At 40.9% G+C, this 27758-nt stretch overlaps 1 protein-coding gene across 2 annotated transcripts in view; it reads right to left on the bottom strand.

Moving 5' to 3' along the window:
* SORCS1 (sortilin related VPS10 domain containing receptor 1) overlaps window positions 1–27758 on the bottom strand; it is a 292547-nt gene that overhangs the window by 13282 nt on the left and 251507 nt on the right. For both annotated transcript variants that reach the window (XM_035330764.1, XM_035330765.1), the window contains exons 19-23: window positions 22387–22573; window positions 17342–17475; window positions 15547–15670; window positions 14452–14564; window positions 11101–11232 (exon numbers count right to left, since the gene is read on the bottom strand). In XM_035330764.1, the coding sequence (XP_035186655.1) occupies window positions 11101–11232; window positions 14452–14564; window positions 15547–15670; window positions 17342–17475; window positions 22387–22573 (690 nt within the window). The remainder of the gene's footprint in view (window positions 1–11100; window positions 11233–14451; window positions 14565–15546; window positions 15671–17341; window positions 17476–22386; window positions 22574–27758) is intronic.

The raw sequence follows: 27758 nt of genomic DNA on the forward strand, positions 1-27758 counted from the left end.
AGCTTATTTACTTGGCTCAGTTAATAACCTGCTCTCTCTGGCCTTTTGGGTGCAACTTTTTGCGTGGGTCTTTATGAACTTTGAACAAATCTAAAAATGAGTAACAGCCCAATAATTTTGGGGTAGACCTGTGGGGTGCCAGGAGTTGGATTCGATGATCCTTATGGGTCCCTCCGAACTCGGGATATTCTATGATTCTGTGATTCTAAGTGAGAATCAGACATCTGTTTTCTGCGTGCAGGTCTGGAGACTCCTGGCATATACTTCTGAGGGAAGAACAGATGCATTCAGACATGTTTCTAAAATGTTTGCTTGCTTGCTACAATATTTTCCTTTCCCTCTCTATGGAAAATCAGATTCTCTTTGGAACAGACATATTAGCAGTATAGAAAGAGGGAAAAAAATTCTGTAAACCTAAAGATAATCTGAAATATAAACCATATACGAAGACCTATAAACTTCATTATTTGAGGTAAATGAGCAAGTTACACACAGTTCAAGGGCCAGCTTCACATTGGAATTGGACACGACTCTCCAGAGTAAGTTAGTCCTGTTTATACTTATCTCACAGTCTCAAGGGGATCTGTGAACTGTAGATATGCACTCAGAAAGTTGGAGAAGTGACGTTACTGCCTTTCTTATTCTATCAAGTCTGTTTCTAGCTCAGTGGATCACAAGTTAGTGGACTCTATGATTTGTGTTCAATGTTAACAAAATGTTTTTGAAATAAATCTTCACACAAAGGTTGATCTCAGTCACTGAGGTAATGAAATAGTTTCAATAGGAAACAGTTTAGGTCTTGTGCCTCCCCTTATGTCTGTATTTAAAGTGGTACCATGGAAGCTCTTGTGTTTAAAAAACAGATGAGAAAACATCAAAATGCCTATTTATTTCATGAATAGCTACATGACTCTAATTGAACACCTGAACCTTCAGCTGGGGAACAGGTTGGCCTCAGAAATGTCCCTGTTCCACTCTCACTCCTGAAGATATAACTCAGCTGAAGACATAACGTCTTAGAATAGCAACCTCCTAATTTATAGTCTTGAAGAGTCTCCCTTGTGAAAATAATTAGCTTTCAGAATTAGTTTTGGTCCTTAACTGAGCCTCATTGACTTCATCTGCTTCATTTGCAGAATTAAGCATGATGTGCAAAAATAATTCAGTAATAGAAACCATTCTTCATGTATCATTTTTCATCAAAGGACACATAATGAATAATAATAACAGACAATTTGAGAAGGAAAAGAGATTCCAATTTAAAAAAGGAACAAAACAAAAATTAATTTAGCTTCTTTTAGCATTTTGTTAGAATTAGGACCATGAAAGAGCTGTGTGCACCAAGAAACAGAATTATCACTCAGAAGAGTATTTTTCCCATACTTTTATTGAATTTTTAAATCTCTGGTGTAAATTGGTTTAGACTAATTGAATGTGATTCAACTGTGCCAGTATGTACTAGTTAAGAATCTAGATCATTTTAAAGATAATGTGTAAGGATCTCAACTAATGAATGCTATAGTTCTATTCAATTCATTGGGTAAATCAATAAACAACTAAGGAAAGAATCATGCACGTTGATTAGTAGCAAGCAACTTGAACTGGTCATACAACAGTGAATGTAGAGTCAGGGCAAATGTGGATTGTTTTAAACCGTGCCACTCACTAGAAGACCTTGTTTACTTCACATTGAAGCCTCTAAAACTCACTTGCCTTAGCACTGAAAACACCAGTATCACTGACTTAAACAGGTCAATGCAGAAATTTCTTGAGATCCCTTGATGAAAGATGCAAAATTCAAGCTGCCGTATCAAGAGATATTGTGAGAGCACAAGGAGGAGGATATTCCTGTGGCTACTCTGGAATGATAACTGATCAGCAGATATGAACCCAGAGAGATCCTGAACATAAAAGCAAAGATACACTTGAGGTGGACAAAGGCTTGCGAATCAAGGGCTGTTCTGTACACTGAGCAAAAATGAGAGGACTCATAGTGACATGGCAGAAGTTAATTCGATGACATGAAGAAAAAATATATAGCTAGCCTCTTCTAAGGCACACAAGCAGCTGATCAAGAAAATTAGCTAGGGAAAAAAAGCTTTTGGAACAAGGCACTGTGGTAGATATTATTCCATTCTTTTCCCAGCTACCTTTACTTCTTACTGGCCCAACATTCCTCAAGCACCCAATGAATGCAGACTTGATCTGCATACAAAGCTACAGATGTTTAAAAAAAAAAATCTTGTAGTAAACACTAGATGATTTGCCACTCTTCCTAATGGAATTTCTAGGACAGATTGACATCATTTTCTGTAGGATTTGAAGGTGTTAATTGTCTTGACCTTGCTAAAATATTTTTGTTGATGGGCATATCTGAAATACATCAGAGGAAAGAAAAGTAATGAAAGTAAATATGTTAAAACACTAAAGCCACTAAAGCTTAGGAAAGTGGTTAAGAAACCAGCATAAATAAAGATAGAAGCTACAGAAGCTACAATGAAGCAGAAATATAACTAAATCTGCTTTAAGGAACAAATCTTAAGACACACATACATTTTTCCTGAGCATTGGTATCTCTAATGTTAATGCCAGAGATATTTTGTCTCCTCAGTTCATCACTGCCCATTTGACATTCAGTCATACATATCATTTCCCATCTCTTTGGCTGGATACGGATAGTGGCCACAGCTGCAATCTGTTGATGACAATTGGCTACCCACCAGCTGGTGTTGCCATTTGCCAAAGACCCCATCATGCTTGCTACATTGCTGATAGCTCTTTTCAGAGAAAAGATTAACGATCTCAGATGTCATTAACTAGTTGCTCTTGCATCTCTTTTGCATTCTGCTTTTACAGCTATTTTGAATAGGCCAGGTAAAAGAATGCAAATAGAGAACTAAAGAGAGACACATGAAAACATATGAAAACATCTCTTTAGAGTTCTCATGTATCTCCTGTTTACATCTCATTTGATTTAACAGGCAACACATTTCCTATATTTGACAAAAAGCCTCCACTAGCAAACAATGTGAAGAGAATAAAATTTGTGAAATGCATAATTAAAAAGATAATTATTCAGAATCCTCATATGGAGTAGAACTGTACACTAAGAAAGAAAAAAAAAAAAAAAAAAAGAGTGATTGTATCTGTGCATTTGTATCACTGCCCTCTACTGAATTTTAAGTAGATTATCTTCCTACTGTGCATTCATTTTATATTGTATTAGTGCTAAAACTACTCAAAAAATTTACTTGAAATGCTACTAATTAGAAGTTTGCCTTTCGCTGAAGAGGAAGAATTCAAGGCTTTTGAAACAAGCAGATATGAGTTCTGTAATCATCACATTCACCAAGCCTGTCCATAAAGATGGTGTAACAGTTGCATTCCAGACCAAGTGGCTAAGGGTTATTTTCAGTGACTGTTTATGCAAGATTTTGGATATTTTAGAGGTGTTGCAGTGACAACACATAAATGAAGCAGCAGCATTTTACATCTTCAAATTATTTCCACTTTTTTAAGCAGGTTGGTTGTCTGTCCTAATTTGATGTGAAATAAAGCAGGGAAAACAGTTACACTTTTTTTTTTTTTTTTAATAGACAAATTTACAGCACTATGGTCATGAATACAACATATTTTTAAAATTTTATTTTCATATGCAAAATGCTTAGGGATTCCACAGGTTGATAATGCCTTTTAATTTCTACGAAGCTGTGAAGAATAAGTTTACAATGACTACAGAAAGTGGAGTGGATAAAGTAATCTGAGGTCCTCACAAACTCTGTATTTATGTGTCAAATGGAATTGTCCCATGCTACACATTGAAAAAATGTCCCTGGTTTCACACACAACATTTTTTTTTATTTTTTTATTTTTTTTCATCTGTCAAGAGCAGTTATACTGATTTAAGGGGACTTTATTCTCCCATGGGAAATATCAGGAATCATAGAATCACAGAATAGTCTAGGTTGGAAGAGACCTCCAAGATCACCGAGTCCAACCTCTGACCTAACACTAACAAGTCCTCCACTAAACCATATCCCTAAGCTCTACATTTAAATGTCTTTTAAAGACCTCCAGGGATGGTGACTCAACCACTTCCCTGGGCAGCCTATTCCAGTGACTAACAACCTGTTCAGTAAAGAAGTTCTTCCTAATAACCAACCTAAACCTCTCCTGGCACAACTTTAGCCCATTCCCCCTCCTTCTGTCACCAGGCACATGAAAGAACAGACCAACCCCCACCTCGCTACAGCCTCCTTTAAGGCACTTGTAGAGTGCAATAAGGTCACCCCTGAGCCTCCTCTCCAGGCTAAATAGTCCCAGCTCCCTCAGCCACTCCTCGTAAGACTTGTTCTCCAGACCCTTCACCAGCTTCGTAGGCCTTCTCTGGACTCGCTCAAGCACCTCCATGTCCTTCTTGTAGTGAGGGGCCCAAAACTGAACACAGTACTCGAGGTGCGGCCTCACCAGAGCTGAGTACAGGGGGACAATCACTTCCCTGGACCTGCTGGCCACACTGTTTCTTATACAGGCCAGGATGCTGCTGGCCTTCTTGGCCACCTGAGCACACTGCTGGCTCATATTCAGCCAACTATCAACCAATACTCCCAGGTCCTTCTCTGCCAGGCAGCCTTCTAACCACACCTCTCCCAGCTCTGTTTGGGGTTGTTGTGCCCCAGGTGCAGGACCCGGCACTTGGCCTCGTTGAACTTCATACCGTTGGCCTCAGCCCATCGGTCCAGCTTATCCAGATCCTCCTGCAGAGCCTTCCTACCCTCAAGCAGATCGACACGCACCTAACTTGGTGTCGTCTGCAAACTTGCTGATGATGCACTTGATCCCCTCGTCCAGATCATCGATGAAGATGTTAAAGAGGACTGGCCCCAGTACCGAGCCCTGGGGGACTCCACTAGTGACCAGCCTCCAACTGGATTTGACTCCATTCACCACAGCTCTCTGGGCCCTGCCATCCAGCCAGCTCTTAACCCAATGAAGTGTGCGCCAGTCCAAGCCATGAGCAGCCAGTTTCCTGAGGAGAATGCTGTGGGGAACAGTGTCAAAAGCCTTACTGAAGTCAAGGTAGACCACGTCCACAGCCTTTCCCTCATCCACTAAGCGTGTCACCTTGTCATAGAAGGATATCAGGTTTGTCAAGCAGGACCTGCCCTTCATAAACCCATGCTGACTAGGCCTGATTGCCTGCTTGCCCTGCCAAGTGCCTCATGATGACGCTCAAGATAGTCTGCTCCATGAGCTTCCCTGGCACTGAGGTCAAACTAACAGGCCTATAGTTCCCTGGGTCTACCCTCCGGCCCTTCTTGTAGATGAGCGTCACGTTTGCTAGCCACCAGTCGAGTGGGACCTCCCCTGATAGCCAGGACTGCCGATAAATGATGGAAAGTGGCTTGTCCAGCTCTTCCGTCAGTTCTCTCAATACCCTCGGGTGGATCCCATCCAGCCCCATCGACTTGCGTACATCCAAGTGCTGTAGCAGGTCACCAACCATTTCCTCATGGATTGTGGGGGCCACATTCTGCTCCTCATGCCCTTCCACCAGCTCAGGGTACTGGGCGTCCAGAGAACAACTGGTTTTGCTGCTATAGACTGAGGCAAAGAAGGCATTAAGCACCTCAGCTTTTTCCTCATCTCTGGTAACTAAGTTTCCCCCCACATCCAGTAAAGGGTGGAGATTCTCCTTAGTCCTCCTTTTTGTACTGATGTATTTATAAAAACATTTTTTGTTGTCTTTAACAGCAGTGGCCAGATTGAGCTCCAGATGAGCTTTGGCCTTTCTAATTTTGTCCCTGCACTGCCTCACAACATCCTTATAGTCCCCCTGAGTGGCCCGCCCTCTTTTCCAAAGATTATAAACCCTCTTTTTTCTCCTAAGCTTGAGCCACAGCTCTCTGCTCAGCCACGCCGGTCTTCTTCCGCGCTGGCACGTGGGGACAGACTGCTCCTGAGCCACTAAGATTTCTTTCTTGAAGAGCGCCCAGCCCTCCTGGGCTCCTCTGTCCTTCAGAACCGCCTCCCAAGGGACTCTGCCAACCAGTGTCTTGAACAGCTCAAAGTCAGCCCTCTGGAAGCCCAAGACAGCGATTTTACTGGTCCCCTTCCTGACTTCACCAAGTATCGAGAACTCTACCATTTCGTGGTCACTCTGCCCAAGACAGCCCCTGACCACATCTCCCACCAGTCCTTCTCTGTTAGTGAACAGAAGGTCTAGCGGGGCACCTCCCCAGCACCAGGCCAGGTGCCAAGTAAAGCACCCCGTGGTCGAAGAACCCAAAATTCCAGTGTTGGCACCAGCCTCTGTGCCACGTGTTTATCAGGTGGGCTTTCCGTGTCCTCTCTGAACCCCTCCCTGCCACTGTAGGGATGGATGAGAACACCACCTGTATTCCCGCTCCGTCCACTAACCGTCCCAGCCCCCCGAAGTCACGTTTTATAGCCTTCAGGCTTCTCTCATCAATGCTATCACTGCCAGCCTGGACTACCAGTAGTGGGTAGTAATCGGAGGGGCGAACCAGGTTGGGAAGCTTTCTGGCAACATCCCTGACCCTGGCCCCAGGGAGGGAGCAGACTTCCCTATGGGTAGGGTGAGGCTGACAAATAGGGCCCTCTGTTCCCCTGAGAATGGAGTCACCCACAACAATCACCCTTCTTTCTTTCTTGGTGGAAGCAGTCTTGAGGCGTGGAGCAGACTTCCTCGCCCTAGGCTTCCTGGGTAAACTTTCTACCACATCCTCATCCACTGCTCTCTTGAGCTCCTGAGCTCCAGGGCCTCAAATCTGTTGCATAAGGGCACCTGGGAAGGTGGGGCAGGTGGGGGGGCAAAAGCGTTTCCTGCAACGCCGAGCAGGGACCTGTCTCCATTCCTCCTCCACTCCTGGGTCCCCTCCCGCTGCCCGATAGCGACCGGGCAGGGTGTCCACCACGGTGCCTCTCCTTCAGGCCTTGCAGGGAGTTGCTCCACCAGTCTATCTCCCTCTCACTCTCCCTGATGGCCTTCAACCTCTCCACCTCCTCCTTGAGCTCTGCCACCAGGCGGACCAGGTCGTCCACCTGCTCGCACCTCACACACAGTATTTCTGCCTCCCTCAGATGGCAGCAGCAGGCTCTGGCACTCCCTGCATCCAGAGACCTGAACTGCCGCATTTTTGAGCGGGCACTCTGTCTGGGTGCCTACAGACTTTCTACAGAGAGCTCTGGGCCTAGCGTGGACCATCGCGGCCTAGCTTGTGGTAGAAAGCCGTCAGTTGAGGTGTTCTTAGGGGCGGGGGGAGGGATCGCTTTGCCCTCCCTGCCTGCGCCAACTGCCGCGCCCCGCTCTTCCGACGCGCCCCGCCCTGTTTGCGTCCCCGTCCTGGTCGCTCGTGCTCCCCAGGGGCTGCTTTTGAACGGCCGGGGAGGGGGCGCTGCGGGCTCCGCCTACGCCTCGTCAGCGTCCCTCACGAGGGCTGCCGGGCCGTGGCGGCTCCCTCGGCTGCCTCGAGCGGCCTCGATGCGGGGGAAATAGCCCTGCCTGTCCCGATCCCCCGCTCTGCTGCAGAACGCGTCTGCCCCGGAGCCGATCGCCTCGGCAAATGCAGAGTTCACATTTGTAAACGTAATCTGTAAAGAAATATGAAGCCAATTTGTACTGTGCTTAGACAGAAAAATTAATTAGGGGCACTAAAATGAGAGTGGTATATCAGCTCAAAGAGAAAATGACATCCACCATCTAGCCACCTAGTCTAAACAAGAGCTCAAGATACAAATGCACTGTTCTAATGGAAAAGTGCATGGAACTGTGTAGTGTAGTGCACTCCATAGCCCGACTTATGCACTTTGACAGTCCCACAATTTATGTACACAGCAATTTATGACTTAACTGTGTTTAGTCAACTTTGATAAATGGCAAGTGAGACCTAAATTCTCTGGGGACAGTGGACATCTAGCTGCCTTTGAAATCAAGGGGAACAAAGTACCTAGAGGCTGCCTAGAGTCTGCCCAGATAGATCCAAAGGTGTGCTTAAAAAGACAAATTATGTACCAGACACAAACAGAACAGCTTAATCTGCATCCAGAGGAAACATAAAGAAAGTAAGACCCCCATGGTCATTAGTTAGGTGTCATATTTACAGTATAGCTCTGGGGATTAAATACTGCTTGGTTAACCAAATGACCAAAGAACTCTATGATAGACACAGCCGGCCGCAACTTCTGGAGTTCCTTGTGGGGAGATGTAGTTTGAAGCCCCTCTTCTGCTACTGTTTCCTTTCCCTTCATCCCTCTTCATCAGCTTCCCTCGGCCTTGCCTGATCTAGGTGACAAAAGTCCATAATATTTTCATAAGCCACATGATTTACATGGCTCCCCCCTTTCAGTCCCAGATTGGAAGTGCTGAATATCAGGACCATACAGTGTCCCGTGTCTCTGTTCTGGTATTCGGCATGTGAATATGGTGGTTGCACAGCTGTATCACCACATCCACAACGTATGATCCCAGGAATACATAATAACATTAGGCAGCTCTAATAGGAGAAGAGAAGGAGGAGGCTATAGCACACTTCATTGTCCTGGCAAATTTGGGCCTACAGTGTGCATGGTGCCATTTTGTGTTTTTTTTTTTTTTTTTTTTTTTTTTTTTTTTTTTCTGTTTCACTGACTTGATTTTGAAAGAGAATTACATTTTTCCATCTCTCAGATACTGAAACAAGAGCTTTTGCAGTATAGAGACATTAATTTCTGAATCTCATCTCCATTTGATTTATTCTGACAGCGAGTTTTCCAGAAGCAGAAACAGTTTGGCATAGTGTCTGCACAGGCTCACCATGAGTCTTAGGTTTGTAGATCAGCTTCCACATGTAATACAACACCATGAAAAAACAAACCTATATAATTAAATGCTTACTTGAGATTTTTTTTTTTTTTTTCCCCTTGCAGTGTTTATGTAAACTATTTCAATTTTGTTCCTGTACAATTTGAAGTTTCCCTTCCAAATTAGAAAAGTTATCCAGAAAAATAACTCCTTTGGGTCTGCACCTGCAAACACACAATCTCACATATTTTCATTTGAATGGCTTGATGTGTGCTTGTGAACACAAAACAGATTTCTTTTCCAACCAGAAACGAAAACTATGCCTCATAAAGTACCTAAGAAGCAACTTAAGCTGTCATCAACAAAAACATCTGCTCCCAGTACTCAACCCATTGAATGTACTCTGGAAACACTTTGAGAAAGGGACAGTAAAGGATTACAGGCCAAATGGATGGCAAAACAGGAACAGTATTAGAATACTCTTCAGTGCTGAGGAGAGAAACACTTTTTGGGGCCTTCCTCAGGCAGTTCCTACTGAAAACAATGCCATTTTCTCTTCTAATAACTCTGAAGGTGAATGTGGAACCCACAGACTAATAAGAAAGACGTTCTGATCATCCTGATGGGAGCAGGGAAGATACTTCTCTGTAAGAAGCAGCTGGCTGCAAATGGCAAATAATTTCTTTCTTTGCAAAAGTTACTGTTTCTACCCTGCAGGATGCCAGACAAGTTGCTGGAGTCCCACTGAAAATGACATTTCTTTTTGTCCATTAAAAGGGTCATAAGAGCGCTGTCAGGGCTCCCTTTATTCACAGCCACAGAGACTCCATTTTTACAGGGAGAAGAAAGAGCGTGGTAAATAGAGAAGGGGTAACTGGCAGAATACAATAAGTTCCTGAGTGCCAGAGGGGAGCTGGGTCAGATGTAAATTTGATAGTTTATGGACTGGCTTCCTTGCCAATTTGAGATGGAGTAAAAGAGAAGGAGGATAAAGGAGAAGGGAAGAAAAGGTTTGGCAGAGCAGTAAATCTCCATCTTTTTTTTGTTTATGATATGGGTGGAGGAAAATTGCAGAGGAAAGTCATTTGTCAAAAGAAAAAAAAAAAAAAGAAAAAAAAAGATGGCTAGGGATGCTGAGCAAGGGAAAGCTTAAGAATATGGGTGACCTAGTGATTTGAAGCCCACGGCTGTTTGTTAACAAGGCTTTAGAACACTTCAAGAGGCAGTTGCAACAGATAATTACAGATCAGGCAGTTAGAAAATAATACAAGAAAGGGAAGATAGTGTTGACACACACACTGATGAGAAGACGTTACTCGTTTACAAATTCAGGGGCAAATACAAAGAGAAACACTAAATCCCTTCTGCCATCCAGTGGATCAGCATCCAATAATGCTGAGGGTTTTACCATAACACTGAGGCTAAGATTTGTGAGCTGATGACACCATCTACCCCAATGCTCATATAGCTTACACCCACATGGGGTATATCTGCTTGGCTCACTGACATGCTGTGCAGGGAGGCAGAGATACACTCAGGGCTAATTATCTTTATCTCTAGAACCTGAGATAAAGTGAGAGCTATGTCAGGATTTCTGCCCAGCACAGTGTTTAACTGTTAGTCGTAGTCATGGTAGGCCCACTCATGGGCAGAATCTTTTGGGTTCACAGGTGGTTATAGTCTCCTGTTCACCGTAAACTTCATTCAGTCTCATACCAAGAGAACATACAAGAGTGACTGAATTCCACTTCCAGCATTATGAAGACAGCAGGCGGGATAATCTAACCCCATCCGTGTCTAAAGCAATGAAATTCTGATCTTCTCAGGTCTACTACCCAGCCTTGTCCTCCAGCGTTTGCTCAGATTCTTAACAACCTCATAAACTTGGCCTTATGAAGCTACTCCAGTGCATGTAGGCAGGAATAATCCCCTAAATCCTTTCTGCTTTTTTGCTACTTCCATGAGGTAGAACAGAATTTCTGTTCTCTTGTAAATAAGAGAATGTGACATCATGCAAATTTATGCCAAGCTAACATTATTGAGGTGTACCAAATGGGAGTCTCCACTCTCCACTCCTAAATATATCATCAAATCCTGTTTCCACTGCTAGGGAAAAAAAAAAAAAAAGAAAAGAAAAAAAAAAAAAAAAAAGGGTTATAGCACATAGAACAGTCATTGTTTAGACCCCTGCAAGTCCAATGCATTTGTACCATAATTATTTTTTCTAACCTGTCTTGGAAATGCCATATATATAAACACATGCAAACATATATTTCTCCAAGGAATGTACACAATACCTGTTCTAAGTCTTCTGTTTTTCTTTTATTTTCTGCTGGGGAATCTTGATAAGGTAAAATGAAGAGTTCAGCAGATGTGGGCAGACCCGGGAGCACTGCGACTAGAATATGCTTGCTTGAAATACCTGTTGCCTGACACATAGACAATTAATGGACAGATAAACAGCGGGGATGGCATCGAATGCTTACAACGTCTTTGTGAAGGCATCACAATACTTACACAAATGACATAAGGAACATCTTGTACTACCAGGAGAACTTGTTAAAATCCAGCACAGGCAAAAGACAGGGAATAATTATTTGCTAGTCTAAGTTATTTTACCGTGTACTCCAGTAAAATATACAGAGTCCTAGGGCAACAGTGATAATCAGACATGCTGAAAGGAGCTGCTAAATAACGGCCACATATGGTATGATATTTGTATCTAAATTTAGCTATTTTAAAGTTGTATCTCTATTCTAAGTTGGTCCCTGAGGTTCTGTATTTAGTTAGTGGTAAGAAGCAGTATGTTAAAGGGCAAGGTATGTGGGCTGAATTGCACTCTAGAGGTGTGATTAGTCAAAACAGAGCTTAAAAGCCTTGTGGAGACTCAGGGAGAGAGAAGAAGATGAATCAGATTTGAATCCCGAAAGCCAAACAAATTCTTATAGCTCACATCCTGGGTCAGTTCCACAACCTAATGAGGAACACTTTTTTTTTTTTTTTTTTTTTTTTTTTAGCTGTTGAAGATTGTATTAATCTGCAAATTTTTAGTTTTTTGTCTTGTTGACTGAAAACCTTAAACAGCCAGTTTATACCCAAATCTCTTTTCAATATAAAATTAACCAAAATTCAGAAAAGAAATACGTCATAGTCATCATTAACAGGGCCACCTCTGTGTACAGTTTCAGCTGCTGTTATTGTGACATTAGACAATTAGACTGTAGTGTTCTCCAGTAAATGAGCTAATTGGCCTTCAGGGATTTTTATGGGGCAAAAGAAGGAGAAACACAGTTTGCTGAATCTTCCTCCATTTTCTTTTTGTGTTGTGGATTATCCAGCACATCATTTAAATCTCAAGGTTAGGTAAAGGTACCTCTTTTAAATCAAAGTTTTAAATCGTTGCTTTCCAAGTGCTGATGTTGGTAGGTCCCTTCCCAGGGAAAATAAATACATAAATAGAGTGCCCTCACATAAGTGCAGCTGGACACAAACACAGAGAATTTCCTGCAGTCAGGACATGAAATAATCTCAGACATTAATCAGATTTAAGACTCATGAATTCTTCTCCCTAGTAGTTCACAACCCAAGACTTGGAACATCTGTTCCTTCCAGGAAATGATGGACAGAGGATGGGGTTTCAGTAAAATTGTGATTACAGATCTCCATCATTTGAGCTAATTCTGTGACTATTCCACATCTTACTGCTCACAACTCAGTGAATACCATGAGGAGTTAAGAAAAAAGGAACCCTTCCCTTCCACTCCATCCACTGCATGACAAGGAAAAGTACAACCTTCTGTTGCTGTTTTTTGTTTGTTTCTTTGTTTTAATGGGAATTTAGAAGAATAATTATAACAATACAAAGGTTTTGTATATTCTCTGTAGTACTCAAGTACTCTGTAGACTGCTGTATTATTTCTGCTTGCCTAAAAGATTATTCTTAGATGTCAATAAAAAGACATAGTATTACCAGTTAATGTAAACTTCATTTTCTGAGGCTGGGGATGATTTATTTATATTTTTTTTTATCCGGACTGCTCAGTTTGTTCTTGTCTTCTTCATCAAAAGTTGGAGACAGGACTTAAAATCAATGATGTGAGGAAATAATTATAATTGTAATACAAAAGAGGATATTTTGTGATAATCTGAAATTATCCCTACTTACAGAGAAGATCAGATTTTAATAGAGAACTACAATTTCTTATGCAGAATTTTTATCCAGGTCCCTGTGATTCTGTAATAAGAATGTAATACTTTAATAAAAGTTCATAAAAATTCTATAGCACGGCTATAATTTTCTGTTAAATTATTTAGTCATTCAACTTATTTTTATACAGAGTATTTAATTGTCAGCAAATCTATTGGTTTTAACTTTAATTTTTATAAGAATTTCTCACAAAAGGCTTGTTTAAGGTGAATCATTTAGCTACATAAAAGGGGATAATTAGCTATCAATTATTATTATTTTTTAAACTCAAACAAACAAAAAAAAGACTTTTTACTGCTCTGCTTTTGGAATGTAGCCTTGGTACTGTGGTTTTATAATCTTTTTTTCATGGCTTTATTTTCTTTTATTGAGTTGTTTATATTCTGAAAATTCATCTGGAAGATAAATGGAGCCTTGAATACTTGATACAGACATAAGTCAGAAGAACAAGCTTCAGAAAACTGTTATTTTTTATTTTTTTTTCTTTTCTCCTTTCCACCTGTCTTTTGAGAAAATTGAAGGAAAAAAGAAAAAAAAAAAAAAAAAAGAAAAAGAAAAAAAAAAAAGCTCCGTAAGAATCCAGACAGGCTTTTAGCCCCCCCTTTTTTTTTTTTTTTCCTTTTTTTTTTTGGTAAATAGTACTTCTCAAATTTTAAAAGAACAAAAAGTTTGTAGATTTTATTAACAAGCATATGTGTTCATTTGTGACATCGTTTATGTTAAATGACTAAAAAGACACTGCACGCTAATCAGGTGAACACAAACCTGTTTCAAACAGTTCCTTCCACTATTTTTCTGCTGAGCTGAGAAGCCCCAATTGTTTCTTTTGATGTATCTCAGCCTCAGTTTGAAATCCAAATCTTCAGCCAAACACTAGTTTTATGACATTCTGTTCAAGAGTTAGGGAAGGAGCTTCAGAGCTGCCCCACGGTGTTGATGGGAAAAATAGCATCCTATCCTGCCCCACGAGCCTCATGCTTTATGAAGGACATAAAGCACTTCCTGAGGTACTCTTCTCTGTAGTGAAATTTGTTTTGGTTTTGGTCTCCTAAGTTTCCTACAGCATATTTGCAACTCCAGTAGAATAGCACACCCACTGCTGTGTAAGAACCGTAGTAAAAGAAGTAAGAATTGCAATGCAGCAGTAAAGACATTTGTACAGCTATAGGAAGATATAAACCGTTTGTTTTCTATATGCCATTTTCCCATGAATATTCCATATAATGTGCTGCAATTAAAACAATAAAGAATCAACTGAAGGCTGACTCTGAGTACCAGCTTGTCATAGGATGGGGTAATTTCACATAAAATTTAGGAAGCTGGACTCAAAACACTGAACCAGCCTCCTTTTATAGTTGGTAAACAAAGGCATACCTTGAAATAGCCCTAATACAGGCAGAAACCAGAAATTAGAGCCACCATAAGGAAGATGATTGCTTACCTCCACCAGGGCTCTCTTGACTACTCTACTGATGTCCCTCCTCCACTCTGGGATATCTGGATTGTAGTCGTCCAGGTTTGGGGAGAATGATAACCGCAGGGACTGAAATTGCTCTGCAGATGGAATGACATGGTGGTAAGTAAAGACTGTGAATATCTCCTAGTGCCAAACAAATGGCAGAACCTAGTGGAACTTGCTGCGGTTTGTGCTTTTCTTTTCTTAATCAATCTGCAGGTGATGCACACAGTGTCAGAGAATCTAGCAGTGAATCTGAGAGATTCATTGAGAGATCTGGAGAATCTGAGAGATTCATTGCTTGAGTGTCACAGAACCGAAAAAGGTGATAGGTCCTTACTTTAATGGATGAATGGCACTGGAAAGGGAGCTGTGCTGGAAATATAAATGATACTTTAAACTTGACCTTTGAAGCAGGCAAACCCTTGGAAGGAAGCTGTGATTATACTCTCATAGACATGCTCCAAACGTGTGAAATCTTAACTGCACAGAGACAAAGGTGGGGAGAGGTCGAGACTTGGAAAAAATGCTTCTTAATCTTTGATTTTTTTTTTTTATTTTTTATTTTTTTAAAGAGATGTTCAAAATAATCATTTTAACTACATGTTTAGGATAAACTATTTAAACTGGGATTCTCAGTGGTTCTTAGATTACATTTACACTATACAGCATTTGTGCATCCTATCTGCTTCCGAGACCTGTATTTCAGTCCAGGGCTGTACCACACTGCATTGGTTTATTTTTTTAAGCCAAGAAGCTTCTGCATGAGTAAAGAGGCCTCTACCGGCCAAGATGGGGGAACACCAGCTTGCAAAATGATCTAAAGTCTAGATAATTGTGTTGGATGACAGACACAGGGGGCTCTGGGAAAGAGATCAACATTCTGTGATCATCTCAGTCTGGACTAATGTCAGTCAGTGGCCTTCAGAGATCTTATGCTGAGTTGATACCACTGGAACTGAGTTTACAATCTCACTCAAAGGATCCTGGAATAACAACCTTATGTTGCTGCCAGGTAACCTGGATCTCTAGCTCTTGATTATGGAGACTCTTATGTGAAATGAAATTGGCAGGGCTCACCATACACAGCAATGGTCTTTGTGTCCTGAAGAATGATGTTTCCTGCTGAGACCTGAACAGTGATGGTGTTCATCCCTTCTACAGAAAATGTGAATGTGATGCTCCCTTCCAAAGTGATCAGTGGCTTCAAATATACCAGAAAAAGAGAAAATAAGTTAATATGGCTGTGAAGGAAAATCAAATATTAGTTTGGCTCTCTAGCATACTGGGATAATTTTGGAAACTTTGCTTGGAAATTTAGATATAGAAAAGGTCCTGTGACATGGAAGCTAATCTTCTGGAGAAGGCTCAGGGCTCCAGATGAAGTTGTCTGCTCAGAGCTCAGAGTAGGGTACCAAAAATTTCTAAAGGAGTTAGGTTTTAAGATCTCAATATTCCCTAGCATCTGTCTCCAGGAAGCTTCCCACTTAGCATGCTGGCTATTCTGGATCCCCTGATAAAGTGTCTTTGCTGCACTCCCCAGAGAGGTCCAGATCCTAATACGAGGGTCCGTGAGACTCATTGCTCTGTTGTCACACTCCTCCCTCAGATCTAGCTGTGAATGATTTGATTAAGGTCACTTTAAGGAGGTTGTGGCACAATCAGGAGGCAAATCAAGATTTCTCGGTTTCTCTCTCAACTTCTTCAACACGGAGACATGTTTTTTTGGAAATTGATGGGTTTTAGAGAGCACACAGATCTCCTCAGCTTGCTCTGCAGTGCAGATTAGTTTATCAATGAGCTGTGCCCCTTTCTTCAGTCTTTGCCCTAACTTCTATTTTCACTTATTAATGAACTCTGGATGAGATCTTCAAAGCACACAGTATTAAGTCAAACTGTGTTCCCATTGTAGTCTGAAGTAAAACTCTCACTTAAATGAGAACAGAGTTAGACCAACTCTGATCACTTATGAGCTTAGTAGATCAGAGGGAAGGTTAAAAGGTGACAATCACAGCCTGTAAGTACCTCTAGGGGAAGATGATATCTGATACTACAGAGAGTTCTTTAATCTAGACACAAAGACATAACAAGATCCAACAGCTTGAAACTGAAGCTAGATAAATTCAGACTACAAACACGGGGCATATGTTTAACTCTCAGGATAATTAGCTACGGGGAAATAGTTGAGGGAGAAGGTAAGAAAGAAAAGCAATGGATTCTCCATCATCTGAGGGATGTCATTAATGCAAAAAATAACCAAAAAAGTCAGATTTTGCTTTAATCAGAAATAGTTAAATAAAGCAGAAAGTACTGATGCAATCCTCTGACCTGCATTATACAGAAGATAACCATGTGTGGTTGAAGGTCCCTCTTGACTCTACAAAATCCATGAGAATCTTTCCCCTTAGAGATTAACTAGGGTCTCTGGGTACTTCAGTCTCAAAGGTACGTACAGTAACTGTTATAATGCCTGTGCAGATTTACCAAAACTCTGCAAGCACAGAGGAGCAGAATGCGGTGCATGGAGTTTTCAGCTTTTATTATTGCTGTTGAAGAAATGGGAGTGGGAAAGTACATACTTGAAGTCTTTGGAACTTTGGTTCTCTACACCCACCTTGCGTAAAAATGCAGACGAACATATTTGCGATTTGCATGAAATGTCAATAAACCCTATAGCTAAGAAACAGCAATAATTATAAAACAGTTCCCACATTTCAATGTTGGTACATCAAAAAAAACAATAATTAGTCTCTGTCTCTGATTTACAGTTTTCTTTTGTTTGACTATTTTGAAGCATTTCCAGACCTCTTTTTTCCTCCCTTCTCAGTCAGAGAGTTTCTCCCGAATTGTTTTGTAGTCCATAGGGAATACAAACCTCCGTGTTGTTTCCAAACCACCAGACATAAGTAAGTGTTCCCACTTGACTTGGCCACAGTACTGCCGTGGCATTGACCTCCTTGTTCTTTGTGGTGACAAATGGGAGAGATAAGTGAACGTGTTCCAAGGGACCTGCAGGGACAGAAACAAGAGATGAGTCCTCCCCTCCTGTGAAATGTTGACTTGGTAAGAGGGGAGACCTGAGGGGATACCCATTGGTTAGAGGAAGATGTGATGCGTAAATTACTGTGGGGCATGGCACCTAATGTCTTGGCTTGGTGCCATTTGTAGAGAGGCAAGCTTAAATCTGTTCCAGATAGAACAAGAACCCTGTACCTGGAGCTGAAAAACTTGGGCTCTTTACTGCATGAATATCGCATACTTACCACTTAAACAATAGGCGCAGACCCCTGGTATGTGACTCTGCCCCTCACAAGGAAGACTCAAGAATGTGCAGGACAAATAGCTTCAAATCTCTGCTGATGCAAATTACTATGATTTGGAGAAATTCAGCAAAATTGTATCTATTTATACCAGATGAAATTTTGATTTTGAATATAGCTATTCACTGAGTGCCTTCATTTTAATGTTACCCTATACTCCCTCCTTTTCCTCAGCAAACACTTTTATTTGTTTTGGTATAAATAGAACATAATTCATTTGACAAGTGACATTATGCCCAGAGTTACACACTTCCCATCTTCTGGAGACAGATGGGCCTTTGTTGTTATATCTTGTCCTGTGGATTATTTTTTTTTTTAAATGTATTCTGACTGTTCACTTAGAGTACAAGACAATTTTCCAAGGAGTGACAGAGAAAGAAAAAGAAAGAATCCCTAGGTGATATGGGGACACAGGTTTCTAAAACAAATTAAGGCTACATCCTACATCTGTGAGCTTTCCAGTGCTGACAAGGAGAAACCACAGCCTCGGAGGATCAATTGCATTGTTCATATGGAATTGAGATACTCTGATCCTAAAGGATCTTTTATATTCCAGGAAAGGATTTTTCAGAAAATATCCTATGTGTATATCACCACTTAGACATTGCTTTTCAATGTGGAGAAAAACGATACATTTTGGAGCAAACACTCTTTTATGCCATACATCACACATAAGCAGAGAGACATGGAAAAATTCTCCCAAATCAGACTGTATAACAAATGCCAGTATCAACAAGGACCACTCTTCCTGACTCATTACTAAAATGCAGATTTATCTGGGGCTTAGACACAGCTGCTGGTTAACTTGATGCAGCCCAATTTAGTCACCCATGACCAGAATAAGTAAAGCCTGCTGTAGATCAAACTGTAGCTTATTTTTCCTTTGATAGTCAGCAGTCAACACTCTTCTTACAAATTCTTGAGAAATCAGAATTTCATCCTTAGGATTTTAACGGAATTCCCCTGCTCCAGCACATTTCTGTGACCTGGCCATGCCTGCTCTCACAGCAAGACACTAAGAACTGAAAACCACCAGCTTCCCAGACTGAATATTTTGCCACTCTGGTATCCTTTGGGATATGTGCCAAATGCCCAGTGTCAGCACGGACCTCTAAAGGAATGCATTTCCAAACACCTGATGTGGTAACGACAGTAACAATGGAGACCATGTAAAATTTAATCCACTCCAATATAACTACAAAGCTTCTCTGAATATGGCTTAAATTCTCAGCACTGCAGAGAATACCCAGCACCTTCTCAGACCCACACCATCTGCCAACTAGGAAAGAACATGAAAGAATGTCTCAAACAAGTCAATTCTGGCTTTGCATTTATTTCTGTAAAAACAGCGGATGGGTCAAAGTGGCTGAAATGCTGAACTATCATCTGGCCAGCAGATGGGGATAGCTCACTCTGTTTAGGCCCTTAGCTGCTAGGAGACTGCTTCTTCCCAGGTAAATTTGATGAGAATTCATTTCTGAGCTTCATGCAGGGCTATGGTGACTACTGCCCTTCATCTGCCCCAGGAAAAACTGTGCACAAGTCCCTGAGAATAGTGAGGGAGAAGCTTCTCAAAAGGCTCCCTTGGAAAAGTGCTGTTATTCTGAAGTATTCAGACAAATGCAGAACTAATATCTCAGGGGAATTTTTAACCTGTCATTTCAGAGACAGCCTGTTGGCTGGAGAAGCATTTTATATACAATTTGCTCTCCATGCACCCCCAAATGCTCCTTCCTCACAATAAACTGTATTTGCAGATCCCTGGACCAACTGCAGCAAAGGTACTGCTCCTGTGCACCGGTCCCAGGGCTGCAGCAGGATGAGGAGGGCACTGGGCTGAGGCTCTGATCTTAGAGATCACAAACACTGTGGTTCAGTGCCTGCAGCTTCACCCTCAGCAAGGCTTTTTACAGGCTGATCACAGGTAGGGAAGGGTGTTGGAAGGCCCAAGTCTGCACACTCTCATCTATCAACCCTGTAACAAGGGGTTACCCAAATAGTGCCCCTTTCTAAAACTCTCCGGGCGCTCAGGCTGCACATTGCTTTTCTATGGATCTGAGCAGTACAGCATGTCTTATTGTAAGGACATGTATTTTTACAAAACTCCCAAGAGGCCAAAGCCATGTTTATATGCTGCAAGCAAAATAAAGCAGACTGGGCCCCTGACTTACTAGAGAGCCAAGTGGCAACTTAAACATTTCAATAGTATTTAGAAGCTTTTGTGGATACAGCCATTAGACTCTGGAAGGAACTGGATTTACTGTATACCCCTGGCCTCAGCCAATCTATTGTTAGTCAGAATGGACTACGCTCAATTTGTAGTCTGTTCTGAGGTCCCTAAATCTTCACATAGAGAGAGGTGAGAGACATACTTCGGAGATGTGGCTTCTCCAGGGGGTCAGGTGTCTGCTGCAGGCCCCGCTGAAATGATCACGCAATACTTAAGTCCTGTGTTGGCTTCATCACAAGACACAAATTTACACTTTATCAGCTGCTAAATTACATGAACACATGTGGATATCATTTATTTGTTTTATGGCTAAAACAACTGAAGCAGTTCTTAAGCCTTCAATGGTTTGAGAAAATTGATTAAATCTGTTATAACAGAAAGCCAATATGAGTGAGGGTAAGGGCTAGGCCTTTGCATTCTTCTTCCATTTTGTTGTTGCATGAGAAAGCAGTTGTTGCTTCATGTGGCCTCATTAGTGTGCAGATAGGCTAAGCATGTGCAATGGTGGTCCCTGTGGAATCATCTCTTGTCAAACAGCAAACAATTACAAACCCTGATCACAGAAGGCTGTCAGAACCTTCTGTGAAATATCAGCTACCAAAACACTTCTGAAACACTTCTGTGTTTGATTCCAATGACCTTTTACAGAGTGGAAAAAAAAAAAAAAAAAAAAAAAAAAAAAAAAAAGACCATGGCTTCTGTTGAGGTGACTTTCACAACCAGCAGCAGAGGGAGGAGGATTTCTGCAGCCTAAGTTTCCAAGCACAAACAGGAAGGCAAAGTGAAATGTAACTCCAGAACCTCTCTCTACTGAAAACATGGGCACTATCTACCGCACCAAATCTGTACAAAGCAAATCTGTGCTTGCTCAGTTGCCAAATAAATTACACAAAAGCATATAAATATCTATACTGAGCAGAGGTCCTTTTCTACTCTATATGGGATGTTACTTTAAAACAAAAAAAAAAGAAACAAAACAAAACAAAACAAAACAGTAGCTGTCTAAAAGCTGAGAACTTACTTTGACTCACCAATGCATTAACACAGAAGTGGTATGGGCTAAGTGCTCAAATAAAAATAAATAAATAAATAAAAATTATTATAATAATAAGCCTAATAATAATCTGATTTATCAATACGGTTCTTTTTTTGCAAGATATAATTGTGAGTTTTGCAAACACATGGCACTGCTGAAGGATTATGTGACATAAAAGTTTGCCACAGGACAGTATTAGGTTAGGGAAGCATAAATGGTACATCTTGGTCATGAACCTAAGGTCTTTTTAAAGGAAGGCAATCAGGGAGATATTTGTTCCCAATCCCCTAGTGCTCAGTGTTCCCTCATAAAGCTCCTGTCTCCCACAGCTACCACTCCCACTGCTCCCATCTGCTGATACGACTGTGCACCACTAAAGAGCTGCCCTCTTCCCCTGAAGAGGCAGCTGCTTTTGTTCTATATGAAGTAACACCAAAACTGGAGTTAAAGTACATGGAATATGCTAAATTATCTAGAGAGTATGTAGAGTTACTTTAATGGAGGCTAAGTGGTATTTTGTAAGCACAACTTATATAAAAATAACTAAGTTTTGTATTTTATTTTTTTTCCAGCAAATCTGCCACAAAAATACACGGTCTAAAATATAAATTATTAACCAAGAAAAAAAAAAAAAAGTGTTGGGGGGGGACACCATATAAAGCAAATTATGTGTCCCCCCCAAAATCCATTAGGGATATTACAAAATTCCAAAAACAGTTCAACACTTTGGTTTCATAAACGTGTGGCAGAATAAAGATTAAAGAACATACTGATGGTTTTCTGCAAGGACTGAGATACATTTCAGTGGTAAATCAGAGACAGGTGAAGTATAAGAAAGGTTTAAAAGAACAGCTAAACAGCAATTTGAAGATAATATTTCTTCTTGTTATACACTTTAACACCAAGATTTTGGTTCCTATGACAACAGAAAGACTGAAATGTACTGGTTTGCATCCCAAATGTAGCTGCATTTCATTAGGGGGCAAAACACATGCACAAAGTATAAGTCAAGGCTTTTTAAAAGTGATTAAATATCTTGAATGTCTTTGTTTTGGTGAAACTGTAAACATGCTACTGACAAGGCCCTTTCAGAAAGGGCCCCTTCCTCTGAGGTGTCTCAAAACTGAAAGGTAAAATATGGTTCAAAAAGCAAATGTCATTTTTCCCTGTGTCTCTTCTCATTCTGGAGTCCTCTGCTAAAGGACAGATAAACAAACACTCGTCATCTCCCATCACTCCCCTCTCAGCTGCAAAGCCTCAAACATCATCTCTAAGAGAAAATGATATCTTTTTCAAGAATCACAAAAGCTAATAATCATTATGAACATACATACACGTTACATGCAGGTAGAGGACAGCATTGTCAGATCCCAGGCTGTTTTCCACCAGCACGGTCACTCGGAATATGCCCACATTTTGATAAATGTGCTTGATCCCATCTTCTGTTGAGCTGAGATTAGCATATGAAACAGCGATGCCATCTCCAAAATCCACCTGAATGAGGGATCTCTGAAGGTCTCCCTGTGGTGACAGAAAAGGAGTCAAAATAGACTGATTTTTTGTTTGTTTGCTTGCTTTTTTTGTTTTCTTCTGGAAGAGATTTCTTGGCACATCAGTCCACAGTCTGATGCTACCAGAGGAAAGGTGGCGACTTCATCAACCTGCTCATTAGGCAGTGGAGAGAAAGTGATAGTTCTTGATTTTCTTGATAGTTCTTGATAGTTCTTGAGGTTGATTTGGCTGCACTGTGAGGGAAATATTTTCAAAGATGTGTTCTGTAGCCCTGCTTTTCTAGCTATCAGGGGAGCTAGGGGATCTAATGGAAAACATACTGGCTCCTTCCTCTGGGTTTCCTTACTGTGAAGTTGTGTGTTGTGGTGGGGAATCATTGTCATCTCAACAAGCACTGAGGACTATTAAGGTTGCCTCAGGAATCTTTGGAACAAGCCACATTGTGTGTTTTGCATTTAAAATCATAAAAAGTAGATAGATAAAACAAAGCAAGAAGGAACTTTGAGAAGTCCTCAGGGAAGGGTTAACTATATCAAAGTGGCAGGGTGTTAAAAGAACTACTTCAGCCTCACATGATAACAACGGCTTACAGAAGCTTATGACTTGTGCAGTGGATTGATTAAAATGACCTGGATTTGTGTTTGCTTCAGAATAGCTACCAACACTACTAACACTAAATGGGACACTTTGTCCCTGCCTCAGAAGAGAAGTGCTAATGAATTAACAGGTCTGATTAAACTCTTACCCTTCTGCCTAGAGATTATCCTAGCAGAGAGGGTTTGTAACATAACTCAGACTGCAACTTTGTGACATCAGTCTCCTGGACTGCCAGTCTAGCAGGCTTCAGAATCGTTGCAATAAATCACAATTAAAAATAATAATAATAATAATAAAATTCACAGCTTGGGGGGGGGGGGGGGGGAATGCTAGAACAAAGGCCAGGGATATCAGGGATTTGTATTGCTCATGCCAAACATTCACTTTAATGTGAAGCAATGCTAGAACTGGTTTTAATCTTCTGCTCTTGAAACTGAATTCCAGCCTTGTCCATGCAGTTCCATCAAACTCAACATCAGAGGCACCCAGCCCTAAAAGCCATTTTAAACCCCAAAGAGGTTGCATTTCATTATTCTGTTTTACAGGCAAAAAGCAATTTTTTGATTTTTTGTTTGCAAGCCAGTTTAACACACAAACACGGAGAAGTGAGTCACACACTGCTAAATTAATATCTGAGGGCAGCTCATAGAACTGGCATAAAGGACATTTAATTTACTTTGGTTTGGTTTCCTTCCCCCCCTCCACTCCACCAAGACAGTGCTCTGGATACCCATCTGGAATGAAAGGTACCTGTGTAAATGGTTGGTATCGGGCAGGTTTCCACATCGGAAAGGGAAATGTGTGTGTGTGAGGGAACTGTGACAGAACCGCTTCCATTCAGCGTGTTTCCTCAATCTTTTTATCACTTGAAGTCAGAAATGGTGGAGGCCTGGCTGATTGGAAAGTAGGGGGAGCAGAGCTATACCTGGGGATAACAAGAGAGATAAATTGTCCCAGACACTCTGTAGAGGTTAAAGCAGCAGTCATTACACTACCCTGGCACCCTGCTGGAAGCTCAGTTGCTTCCAAAATGATGAGACAGAAATAAAAGTATTGCTCTGCTTTGGAGGATCCCAGGCTGAATGTGTGGAGCGAAAGACATCCCATGACAGAGTTACATGCCTGGGGCCTCCTAAAGATATGCTACACTATTTCTCTACAGAGTCTTAAAGGTAAAGACAGCAGCTCCCTGTCCTCCTCCTGAGAGCACCAGTAAGGGCAGAAGAACCCTGAGATGCTGAGTTACTAGGGAGAAGGCCAAACTGAATATGCTGGCAGAAAAACAAAAACAAAACAAAACAAAACAAAACAAAACAAAACAAAGAACATGGGGGCCTCATGTGTTAAGCCAGCTCCAGGTTGCCCCTGGGTTGATCTTAAATAAGCTTCTGAAGTTAAGTCCCTTGGTGAGGTGAGTTATTTGAGAGAGGCTCTGCAATTTCAAGTGAGATGCAGTGTTCTGGGGTATCTTGACTTGATGCCCTGTTTGACAGAGCCAACAATAGGTATCAGATGAGATATGCCTCCACAAACAGAGGTGAGCATACATGAACTCCTCCGCTCTGAACCCCTGGTCAAATGGTAAAAATATATTCTCTCAGGCATGGTGCTGCACTGGGACCAAAGACAGAGTTCTCTGAAATACCCTTAGATGTTCTTCCAGTTCTGTTAAGCCCATCGCTAGGGCTTTACTCTTTCTTGTTGTTGTTTGTTTTACTGAAAAGAGATGGTATCTTCAAGTAAAGCAATTGTTCAGTAAAGCCATACTGCTGGGACAAAGCAGTCTGCATGGTTAAAACCACACCACTGTAGTGACCCTGCTGGCTTTATCATCTCTGAGTATATTTGAGTTCATGCAGCTGAGATGTATTTCAGGACAAGGTACATTCCCCTGAATATTTGAAGTAGCAGAGGAACAATAACAGGGTGATTCAATGTTAGAACAGCCCTGTTTCTGCAAGTGTCAAAATTCATGCTCTAAAGAGTGTTTTATCTCATCTTCATTTTCATTTTCTGTATTGCCATGAAAGACATAGTGTCTACAGGTGCTGCCATGGAAGGCAGCCATTTCTAACACATGCAGGATTTAGATTTCAATTTTTCTTCCAAATTCCCTAGGGAGAAAAGATGCTGACAGGGACGTCTGAAAAACTAATTGGAGAAGAACTTCAGCTACTGTTCCCCCAGTCTTTTTCATTTGTCTTGGCCTTTCCTGTTTTGTTTTAAAACTCTTTGAACTGGAAAAAACATTTTCCATTCAGTAAGATCCAGGCTATAATACTTCTCTGAAAATGCCACATTTTGAAAGGCTGACATTTAAAATTCTAGCTTAGGAAGGGGAAGAAAAAAAGTCAGGAAAACAAAGAGACTTTTTTTTTTTTTTTTTTTTTTTTTTTTTTATAATGTTTTATCTGTGCCAGGAGAGAGCATGGGCACAATAAGAGAAGGCAGGTAAGCCCAAATCAAAACGTTTCTGTACATCCTACACCTGATCTACATCAACCCCAGCTGTCTGTGTCTCAGGCAGCTCTAGAGAGCCATTTGCAAGTGGCTATTTTATCAAGAGAGGTTTTGTTTTGCAACAGATTGATGTATATACATATCTCTTGCTAAAATCTCCCCTGTTGCTTTTTCTGACTTCTCCTCATCATTTTGACAGATCCAGTGCTTTGCAATAAGGTTTCCTAAAGCTTTTAGCCTGATTAAGGTGGACATAAAACTCACTGCATTATTTCTGCAGCCACAGCAAAGCACTTGGACGCAATCAGCACTGAGTTATCTTTGGTCAGCCTCTCTGGCCTATGCTGTAAGAGGGCTTTAATGCCAGGGCTCTTAGGCATCAAGAGAGAAATTTGCTAAGTTGGCTGCTTGTGGTGGTATCTCTGTGTTCAGCTCCTGTACTTTAATCACTCTAAGCTAGGCAGCAACCAATTACAATAGCTAGAAAAATAAAAGTAATTTTAGTGGATTTCATTTTACCTTGTATTAGGTAAATATACAGTATTTCATTTATAATATGTTGCAATATGAACAATGTTGGATATACCTGAAGAACTACACTGAAATCTTGATAAAGACTTTAGTTCAGCCAAAGACTTAAGCATATGCTTCAAGCACATGAGTACTCCTTGTGGCCTGTGAAAAAGCCCTGGGAATTAAAAAAAAATCCTGAGACCCCATCTTATGCTTTTTACCTATAGAGCATTTGATAGTAAAATATAAATTCGAAATGTACTGTTTTCTAAGGGATTTTCTCATTAAACGCATAGGGAATTTCTAATTATGAACACCACACTCCTCCTCCCCCAAAGCCAAATGCACATTTTCCCTGTATCTTGCCAAAACAATAAAGCATACAGAAGACCTATATGTTTCCAACAAACTCTGTGAAGCTTTCTGCCTCAGGGTATGCCAAGAAACAACCTATCTAGTTCACAACAATATTATTGCATTTTGATTGCTTTTATGCAGCGCTGGGTATTTTGGTGTATTTGAGGTTAGGGCTCACTCCAACCCATCTATCAGGATTCTCTCAAACACTGTCTGAATCTTGCCCAGAAGGTTGTAATCATGAATCTTCCTTATTAAATTCCAGTCTTTGTATATAAATTGAAGTATTAAAACTATGAAACACAGTTCAAGGTTTTTAATTTTGGTACCCGTGTTTCAGATGTAATTTTTAAGTCTTCAGTTATGCATCGACTTGTACCTTTTCCTTACAGATGTTGAAAATAGATTTAATTACCTTCTGCAAGAGGCAAACACCATTGCTGTTGGATTGTCTTCATGAATTAACGTTTTCAAAGTCTGTTTTGTGCTTTCTTTAGCTCAACCTTTTTCCCAGTGTGGCATTTTCCTGTCACCATCAGAAAACATCCATCAAACATTTCCATTGCAACTGAGTGTCTGTGCATGGTATACCTTTTGTCTATATCTGTTTAACCATATGATTATTTTTAAAGAGATATTTATGTCCAACTTGATCAAATACAGAAAATCGTGTTTTCATCTGTAAATTCCTTCTTACAGACATGTTCTTAATTTTTTTTAAAGCACAAATTGAATAGAAACATGTATTTTATGAGGACAAATAGCCTGATACTTTCCACATGCACTTCTTTTTCTACACCAAAACAGTTAATTGTACTAATCAAATCTCTCATCCTGACTGTCAGTTCTACCATCACAATTCATCTATGAGCCTTTTCTACAGGACTAGATCTTTTGTGGTCCACAGGAGCGAACAAGTACAGCCTCTCAGGACTATGCCAAATAATTCAACTCATACAAGTGGAGGTATGTTGGAAGACTGTGGTGTTGTGTGTCATTATGAAGGAGAGGTCAAATTTCATATATTTTCATGGAATTTCAGTGGTGAATTTAAAAATGCATGAAAGGTTATGATTTCTCCCAACAAGCTTGTCATTATCAGTAACAAAGAAAGAACAATTATAATTCAGATGAAGGTGTTATGGGGGAGAGGGTGTACTGATCCTTGGCTGTGTGTTACTAACAGGAACATGGTGGTATTTGTAAGATAAACAGCCATGATTCAGCATGTGCCTCTAAAATTAGGATGAAGGTTTCAGATTTTTGT

The sequence above is a fragment of the Oxyura jamaicensis genome, chromosome 6 (genome assembly GCF_011077185.1).
Source record: "Oxyura jamaicensis isolate SHBP4307 breed ruddy duck chromosome 6, BPBGC_Ojam_1.0, whole genome shotgun sequence".
In the NCBI taxonomy this organism is placed as follows: Eukaryota; Metazoa; Chordata; class Aves; order Anseriformes; family Anatidae; genus Oxyura; species Oxyura jamaicensis.